Here is a 10000-nt window from a genome sequence, read left to right on the forward strand (position 1 = left end):
TCTATGTTGTTTCTTTGTGTTTGTACTGTCTGTGTATGTGTTAACATCTATGTTGTTTCTTTCTGTCTGTGTGCATTAACGTATGTTGTTTGTTTGTGTTTGGACTGTGTTTGCATTAACATCTATGTTGTTTGTTTGCGTTTGGACTGTGTATGCCTATGTTGAATCATGTTTGGACTGTCTGTGTATGCATTAACATCTATGATGTGTTTCTGTCTGTCTGTGTATGTGTTAATGTCTATGTTGTTTCTGTCTGTGTGTGAGTTAACATTTTATGTTGTTTCTGTCTGTGTATGTCTTAACGTCTATGTTGTTTCTTTGTGTTTGGACTGTTGCTCAGCCTCCCACTCAGCCAGGTACCTCAGAACAGGAAATCTTGAGTCGTGCCACCTGTCTACAACTCACCACACTTACAGGCACACATACACACCCACGCCTGCGCACAAACACACACACAGACAGACACGCACACACATCAAACACATACTTCAAATATATGTGCATTTTTCTTGCGAACATAATCTGTCATTCCATCTTTGCTGCTCCGCTTATCTCACATTTCACGCTAGTGTCATTCTTTGAAAACCAAGATAAACACCGAGTTTAAATATAGAAATGCATTATCGTTATTGATTAGAAATGTTCCTCATCGTACGACGCTTAAACGCATAAAATACAAAAAAAGGAACTCTAGGTGTATGCCATTCTCCTGTCCTGATTACGAGCAAAGGGAAGAGCATTTGATTAAGTTCCCATAGGACCCTCACAGGGAATGAAAGCAACATGTGTGTGTGTGTGTGTGTGTGTGTGTGTGTGTGTGTGTGTGTGTGTGTGTGTGTGTGTGTGTGTGTGTGTGTGTGTGTGTGTGTGTGTGTGTGTGTGTGTGTGTGTGTGTGTATGTGTCAGGGTATGTGTGTGTGTGTGTGTGTGTGTGTGTCAGTGTGTGTGTGTCAGTGTGTGTGTGTGTGTGTGTGCATGCATGCGTGCATGCGTACCTGCGCGTATGAGTACGTTGCGTGTGCGTGCGTGTGTGCGTGCGTGCGTCCGTGCATGTGTATTTACATATAGTAGGTTCATATGGGCATGTGTTGCTGCCCGTGGGCCCCTGTACTGTTCCAGTGGAGGAGAGAGAGAACAGAGCACTGTGCCCTCTACTGAGCTGCTTTCTTTCTGAGACTCTCCGAGCCAGAGATAAATAAGCAAAGTGCTTCACTGGCAGCTGGCTCCTTTTCCGACGATAGCTGTTGTAAACTTGTTATGGCATTACTTAAATATAAACACACTATACACACACACACACACACACACACACACACACACACACACACACACACACACACACACACACACACACACACCGTACAAATATTTTACCTCTATACATTATCATTAAAAAATCTCCTATAAGCACGTACAGCATACAGTGACTCATTTGTCTAAAGGACACTGATTTATAGTGGCTGATTTGTAGTTGTTGTTGGTAAACCTTTACTTAAAACGTAAAAATTAGATGACGATGGGACCGGCATACATTTTCTAGTATGTTCTTGTAAAGGGCCTTTTTCTTTTTGTAATACAGTACCTCTGGAGTCAAATAGCTCCGCATTCTGCTATTTCTCCCTCAGAATGGTGATGAAACACATTTAAATGCACATATCAATTTAAAAGCACATTTAGCTTGGGTTCACTGAAAATGAGGACTACCCTCAATGAACTTCCTAGAGTTCCTAAGTAAAGGTTGAATGAGTGAGTGAGTGAGTGAGTGAGTGAATGAATGGGTGAGTGAATGAATGAATGAATGACCCTCTTTGGTGTCTCTCTCGTCAGGCCTGGAAGAAGCGCTGGTTCATCCTGCGCAGCGGGCGGATGAGCGGCGACCCCGACGTGCTGGAGTACTACAAGAGCGAGAGCGCCAAGAAGCCCATCCGCGTCATCGACCTGCACTTCTGCGAGCAGGTGGACGCCGGCCTCACCTTCAAGCGCAAGGACTTCCAGGACAGCTTCGTGTTCGACATCAAGACGTCGGAGCGCACCTTCTACCTGGTGGCCGAGACCGAGGAGGAGATGAGCCGCTGGGTGCGCTCCATCTGCCAGCTCTGCGGCTTCAACCAGTCCGACGAGAACCACGGTAGGTGGACTACAAGTCCCACAATGCACTTCACTCTCCTTATATGTTCCCATCTGAAAATGTCACATCTGGTTGGTGATTAGAGGACTTAGCAGACCATTAAATATCCTCACACTCTTAGCACTATATTCTTTATAAGCATTCTTCACAGACACCAAAGAAAGAAAATTGCAGATTATGAAAAGGCATGGAGAGCACCCCAACACCCAATGCTGAAGTATGTTAAACATGTTTTAAAAGCCTTCTTCCACAACAGAAGTGCCATGGGTCTAGTGGTTCCTTTTTAAGGGTTCAGACCAAAGCTCTTACTAGAGTGTAGGCCTGTTGGGTTTCTGGTTGTGCTCTGGCTCCAAGTGTAGTGCTCTCTCTCTCTCTCTCTCTCACTCTCTCTCTCTCTCTCGCACGCTCTCTCGCTCTCGCTCGCCTCCACTTCCTGTATCCCTCTTCTGCCTCCTCCACTCTCTCTTGTACGCGTTCACTCTCTCATCTTAATCGTAAACGCTGTCTCTATCCATCTCATCATCTCCTTCCCCCTCTCCCTCTCCCTCTCTCTCTCTCTCTCTCTCTCTCTCTCTCTCTCTCTCTGTTTATGTGACTTCTCTCTCTGCACTGCCTATTGTGTTGTGCTGTGTACACATTCTCTGGGATTGTCCCAGTGGCTCCATAATTCTGGAGTCTTCTTTTTCTGTGTCTCTCCTGGATGTCCGTGTCGGCACAAAGCAGCATTAGTCTTTTTTTTTTTTTTTTTTTTATAGCCAAAGGTCCCAATTACTACACGATCCGCCCTCATGTGGAACAACATTTACAGAACTCACGAGACGTTATAGTGTGGAGTCAACAGTTTCTCTTAATCTCAGATGTGTTAGTCTTTCGATTTTTTTTTTTTTTTTTTTTTAGCACACACCGCTTGAAATGGGGACAGTTGTACATGTTGTTGTTTCGAGTTGTTGTTTAGAGTGATGTTTGTCAGATGGCTTTGTCACGGACTGAGCCGTGACGTGCTCACGCAGCGTGCAGCCAGCCAAACGCGGCGCTAACATTTAAACTGTGCTACCGCTGTTCTCCATGTCATATCAGTCATTACCGTTTACTCTGTTCTGTTTCTGGTTTACTATTCACAATGTCATTTACCACCGTTTGCCATAAACACCAGCTAGCATGCATTTCTGTTTAAGGTGCAGGGAAAGGCCTACCGGCATTCTTAGATAGCAAATGTTTGTGCGTGACTTCATTCATATATACACCTCGAACTATATTCATTGTCATTCTCATCTCCCATCTGTATTAACGTCTCCTGGTATCATAGAATGAAATTGTCCACACTGGCTGTCAAACTTCTCATTTATTTGGGTAAAAGCTTTGTAATTACATATCCGTTGATAGTTAACTCACCGCCGTCCCGAACTCCGGTTAACTTCCTGGGTTACGTGGGGAAACCGAGGGAATGTTCCACATGGTTGAAATAGAGGGGTTTTGCGGGTGATTGGTGGTGGGAACCATTATTGCAGGGGTGTTTTTGTGTTTATCATTATTATGGGATTTATATGTCTACAAATGTGGTTTTGGGGGGGGAAACCGTTTGTATGTCTTTGTATATTGGTTGTTTGTTTATTTGGTTTATTATTTGATTATTATTATGTGATTACTTAGATAATTGATTTTTGTTAGCAATGGGGTAAACTAGTGGGTGGGGCTACAGTTAGCTTAAGGCTGTATTAGGCCCCATGGCCTCAGTTGTTGAGAACAGTGCAAAGTGATAGTTGCTGAGAGAACTGGGACAGAGGAAAGTCATATATGGTAAAGTGTGCAGGGTCTTTATTGATAGACATAGCCTGGCAACTTGATACCCATTTATTTTCCGTTTTGAACAGTTTTTGTTTTGCATTTTTGACCATTCCTGACACTGTAAGTAATTGCAATTTTAAGAAAAAGATATTTGAAAAAGAAGAAAAATAAAAGAAAAGACTTTTCAAGAAAACTTGCTTCCTCCCTGACTCTGCCATCGGCTATCCTGCCACATTTGGTGTCAGAAGTGGGATAGAAGAGTCAGACGGAGGTGAAGTACTGCGGCAAGCCAAGATGGCCAGCAAGAAGAAGGTGGGAGAAGCTGGAGCGATAGGGGGCGACACTGAGCCAACTGAGCCCACTCCAGAACCCGCCACACCGGATCCTGCTATCAACCGGCTGGCAAAGATGTTCGAGTCTTTTATGGATGTGCAACGGGCCAGAGATGAGAGGCTGGAGAAGGAGTCATCCAGGCAGGCCCATCAGTTCCAAGTCCTCACGCATCAGGTGACTCAGCTGCAGCTGGAGGTGGAGGTGACCCGGGAACGGGGGAACACACCGCTTCTACCAGACCCAGAGGAGCCTTTACGGGAGCCACCATCAACCCCGAGCAGAGGACCTAGAGGCTACAAACCAAAGATGGCTAAGCTGGAAGAAGCTGATAACATCGAGCACTACCTAACCACCTTTGAGCATCTCGCCACAGCGTTTGACTGGCCAAAGGATGACTGGGCCATACATCTCATTCCGCTCTTGACCGGCAAGGCCCGGAGTGCATTCGTTGCTATGGATTCAGAAAGCACGTTGGACTTTGACCTTTTAAAAGAAGCCGTGCTAAAAAAATATGAAATTAACTCAGGACGAGAGCTCACTGATGAGGAAATCCTGGCGAGCGTGATGATCAAGAACCTGGACACCGGTGAGGAGATCCCTCTGATCCAGGCTGAGGAGAAGCTCCCCACTGGCATCAACCCCCTCACCCTGCACATCATGAGGAGGACCAAAGAGTACATCAGAAATGACTCGGCGCAGTCGGACGATGATAAGTCCTCGGCCCCCCTCACAGACACCGATGGAGGAAAGTTGGAGCAAAAGACCACGCAGCTGAAGAAGTTCCTGGGCAAGTCGGTGAAGCGGGCGAAGCACCTGGCGGAGGAGTACAGCGAGCAGTACCTGCCGGGCCAGGAGGAGAAGAGCAAGCTGGACCTGAGTCATCTGCCGGAGGGACGACAGCGTGAGCTCAGCCAGATCTTGCCTGAAGACCTCTTCATGGAGCGACCAGGACGGACAGCGTTGGTGGAACACCGGATCGTGCTGGAGGAGCAGCCGGTGAGACAACCTTCATACCGGGTACCACAACGCCTGCTGCCAGTCCTGAAGGAGGAGCTGGACATGATGGTGCAGCTTGGAGCAATCGAGCCTTCCTTCAGCGAATGGAGCAGCCCCATCATCCTGGTGCCTAAGGAGGACAGGAGCGGCCCCTTCCGACAAGTTCCGTTCTGCAAATACAGTGGACAACTCCAACCTGTGGCTTATATTAGTCGCAAGCTGCTGCCGAGGGAGTGCAATTACTCCACTGTGGAGAAAGGATGCCTGGCAATTAAGTGGGCATTGGACTCTTTCAGGTATTTTTTGCTTGGGCGCAAATTTGTCCTAGAGACTGATCACCGAGCATTGTCTTGGTTGGGTCGCATGAGAGACTCAAATGCGAGGATCACAAGGTGGTTCTTGGCAGTTCAGCCATTTGACTTTGATGTTCTGTACAGGGCTGGAAAGTTGAACTGTACAGCAGACTTCCTGTCTAGGATGCCACAGGGGGCATCTCCAGAAGGGGGGGCAAATGTCACGGACTGAGCCGTGACGTGCTCACGCAGCGTGCAGCCAGCCAAACGCGGCGCTAACATTTAAACTGTGCTACCGCTGTTCTCCATGTCATATCAGTCATTACCGTTTACTCTGTTCTGTTTCTGGTTTACTATTCACAATGTCATTTACCACCGTTTGCCATAAACACCAGCTAGCATGCATTTCTGTTTAAGGTGCAGGGAAAGGCCTACCGGCATTCTTAGATAGCAAATGTTTGTGCGTGACTTCATTCATATATACACCTCGAACTATATTCATTGTCATTCTCATCTCCCATCTGTATTAACGTCTCCTGGTATCATAGAATGAAATTGTCCACACTGGCTGTCAAACTTCTCATTTATTTGGGTAAAAGCTTTGTAATTACATATCCGTTGATAGTTAACTCACCGCCGTCCCGAACTCCGGTTAACTTCCTGGGTTACGTGGGGAAACCGAGGGAATGTTCCACATGGTTGAAATAGAGGGGTTTTGCGGGTGATTGGTGGTGGGAACCATTATTGCAGGGGTGTTTTTGTGTTTATCATTATTATGGGATTTATATGTCTACAAATGTGGTTTTGGAGGGGGAAACCGTTTGTATGTCTTTGTATATTGGTTGTTTGTTTATTTGGTTTATTATTTGATTATTATTATGTGATTACTTAGATAATTGATTTTTGTTAGCAATGGGGTAAACTAGTGGGTGGGGCTACAGTTAGCTTAAGGCTGTATTAGGCCCCATGGCCTCAGTTGTTGAGAACAGTGCAAAGTGATAGTTGCTGAGAGAACTGGGACAGAGGAAAGTCATATATGGTAAAGTGTGCAGGGTCTTTATTGATAGACATAGCCTGGCAACTTGATACCCATTTATTTTCCGTTTTGAACAGTTTTTGTTTTGCATTTTTGACCATTCCTGACACTGTAAGTAATTGCAATTTTAAGAAAAAGATATTTGAAAAAGAAGAAAAATAAAAGAAAAGACTTTTCAAGAAAACTTGCTTCCTCCCTGACTCTGCCATCGGCTATCCTGCCACAGGCTTTATCCAGGGAGTAGTTGTCCCCTCACTGCCTCTAGATGTCCGATGCTAGACCACCACCAACCCCACACCCACCCACCCACCCACCCACCCTCCCCTCCCCTCCCCTCCCCTCCTGGAATTGATGAAACAACAGATAAAATACAATCCCTGGCAACTCGATATCATTGCTGATGAGCTGTTTTTCTCCCCTGCTCCTCCTCCTCCTCCTCCTCCTCCTCCTCCACCTCCTCTCGTCTCCTCCTCCTCCCCCCCATCGCATGACATTTGAGAAAGTTGGCTCGGCGCGGCTCTGCCAAATGGCAGCGTTGTCTGAAAGGTTTTATTGATTTTCGTTGCTCTTCATCTCCAAACCCCACCCTGCCTGCCTGCCTGCTCCCGCGCTGGACCCTGTTTTTTTGTTTTTGTGAGATAGGCACTGATCTGCCCCCGGAGTTCATAACATAATGGCCAGTTGCACACACACACACACACACACACACACACACATGCGCAGGGTTTGTGCTCAGCTAACACAAACATACACACAGGAGCAGGTGCATGGTCAGAGCTCACAGAGTGACTCATGTTCAGCCATCATCACATACTAACACACACACACACACACACACACACACACACACACACACACACACACACACACACACACACCACACACACACACTGAGGGATGTAAAGGAGGTCTTGTGTGGCCCATGTATGTGACAGCTGGTAAATATGCCGCTCTTCATTGCTGGTCCAGTATGCCATGTAACACAGCCCTCTCCACACTTCTCTGCTCTCTCTCCTCTCCTTCAGTTTCTCTGCATGTCTGCCTGCTTCTCTCCTTCCCCCCATTCCTCTCTTCCTCCTCTCTTTCTTTCTGCCTTTTCTATTCATACTTTGCAGTCACGTGACCACCGTTGATACCTGGTGGTGGGCAAGAAACGCTGCCGGCGACTGAGCTTGATAGGCGTGTTGTTTTCACCTCAAAACGGCAACTTTCATGTAGTAAAACTGGTGATGTCCTGTCAAGATCCTCGATTAGTTCGCTGGGTTTCGTTGCTGTAGAATGATGTTCTTGCCCACCAGCCAGTATAGCTGTAACATTGCGGGCAAAGTACGAATTGTTTTTTTGTTTCTGCTTTTGTCATCTCTGTTGTCTCCCCGCATTCTCTATGTCAGATGATTATAGCTTGTGTCTCTGTCTTTTGTCCTGGAGTATTCATCTCCTTTTCTCCTCCTCTCTTTAAGGTGTCTTGTCTCTCTGTCATTGTCATTTTGTGAGTCGTTTTGGATAAAAGCGTCTGTTAAATGATTCATTGTATTTGTAAATAACTGTCAGTGTGCCTAGCTGTTTTATTTAGTGTGTGCTGACCACCCGAATGAACCTTTGTTCTTCTGTGAGCTGTTGAACCTTGTTGTTACTATTCAGTCTCATGTTGCCTCTGTCACGTACAGCAAAGACTGCTTTGGGCATGAGTTTGAATGCTACAGTCTCAGCTGGATGTATAGCAGGTACGCCTGTGTGTGTGTGTGTGTGTGTGTGTGTGTGTGTGTGTGTGTGTGTGTGTGTGTGTGTGTGTGTGTGTGTGTGTGTGTGTGTGTGTGTGTGTGTGTGTGTGTGTGTGTGTGTGTATGTGTGTGTGTTTGTGAGTGGAGAGTAAAGACTCTTTAGTGGTTGTTTTCCCATCTAATTCTTATGATTGTTTCTCTAGTCAGTTTATTTTAGTCTGCCATAATAACAGGGCGTGTGGCAAAAAAACAAAGGTTTGATTTCCTCTTGTTTAACTCCATCTATAGTCGCCCTTGTCCTGCCATTCTTTCTGACACTGTTATTTTGCCGGGAAATTAAGCTTTATGCTCTCTGCCTTTGTGGCCCAGTCAACACAAAACCTAAAACAAAACACATGAGAAAAGAACTGTAGTCAAATTTGACGTTGTTTCCCAGGGTTCTTGGAAACATTACATTATATCCCGCTCACAAGGTGTTGATGGAGGCCACGTATACATAGGAGTTAATACAGTGAGTCCCCTCCTCATGCATAAATTCAGAAGTATGCCTTTGCCTCCAGGTCTCAACCTAAAATAGGTTGAAATGGCAATAGATCATCCCAACATTCTCTGCCTCCCCTCTTCTTTCTCCCCCTCTCTCTCTGTCTGTCTCTCACTCTCACTCTCTCTCCCTCCCTTCCTATTTCTGCCTCTCTCTTCTCGTTCTAGCTCTCTCACTCTCTCTCTCCCCTCTCTCTCCCTTTCTCTCTTTCTCTCCTTCCCTCCCTCCCTCCCTCTCCTTTGTCATCTAACACAGTCATCCATGAGACGAGTGTATCCGAGGGTCTAATAGGCATTCTGCATGGTCCCCGAGGAGATGTCCGCTCTATTAGAGAGTTGTCCAGCCGTTGAACCGGCCCGCCAGACACATGCCCAGCCAGTGACCCAAGCCCCCCACCCCCAGCCCCCAACGACAGCCACGCGCTGCGACGCAGTGTTTTTTCCGATTCCGTCGCGACTCCGCCGAGTCGGGGGAACATCTGCCACCGGGGCCGCCCGCCCGTCAGCGCATTCCAGCGCGGTCTCGGCCGTTGTTGGCACGTCGGCGTTTTTCCAGGTGTCATTCTTTGGGCGTTGAATCATGCGGCCGCCGAGACAAAACTCCGGCCCCGCTGGTCTGAACATGCAAGGATGACGAATCAGCGTGTAATGAACTCCGACCGAGGGCCATGGCGTGGCAGGCTTTCATGGGAGATCTCCGTGGATAACTCTTGGAAAAGCTTGACATTTTTAGACCCCGCTCTGTATGTGGGCCAGGAAAAGCCGGCTAATACCCCATGATAGCCCAACTGCCCCCCGGGGGGGACTTTCAAATGCTTGTCAAGACTTTTGGGATAAGCCCTGCACCAGCCCCCTTGCTAAAACAGAGAAGGGAAAAGGTGGCAGCTCTCCTCCAAGACAAAGGCAATCAATGGCCCTGCCTGTGATCATTTGATGCTGCAGGGGAGGAGGGTGGGAGCCATTGAGATGGGACCCACCCACTCTGTGGAGCAGAGCAGAGCAGAGCACACAACACCATGGCTTTAGCGTTAAGCCGCTGCAGACGTGGTTTGGAGTGTAATGTGAGGAAATCCCTCCCTGGTGGTTTTAACTATGGAATAACAAGTGCTGAAGCACACGCAGACGCACACACACACACACACACACACACACACACACACTAAGAAAC

The 10000-nt window shown here is 47.1% G+C and overlaps 1 protein-coding gene across 2 annotated transcripts in view; it reads left to right on the forward strand.

Moving 5' to 3' along the window:
* The window catches only part of gab2 (GRB2-associated binding protein 2), a 58870-nt gene that overhangs the window by 23020 nt on the left and 25850 nt on the right, over nt 1–10000 (forward strand). For both annotated transcript variants that reach the window (XM_062552465.1, XM_062552466.1), the window contains exon 2: nt 1828–2128. In XM_062552465.1, the coding sequence (XP_062408449.1) occupies nt 1828–2128 (301 nt within the window). The remainder of the gene's footprint in view (nt 1–1827; nt 2129–10000) is intronic.

The sequence above is a fragment of the Sardina pilchardus genome, chromosome 13 (assembly GCF_963854185.1).
Source record: "Sardina pilchardus chromosome 13, fSarPil1.1, whole genome shotgun sequence".
NCBI lineage: Eukaryota > Metazoa > Chordata > Actinopteri > Clupeiformes > Clupeidae > Sardina > Sardina pilchardus.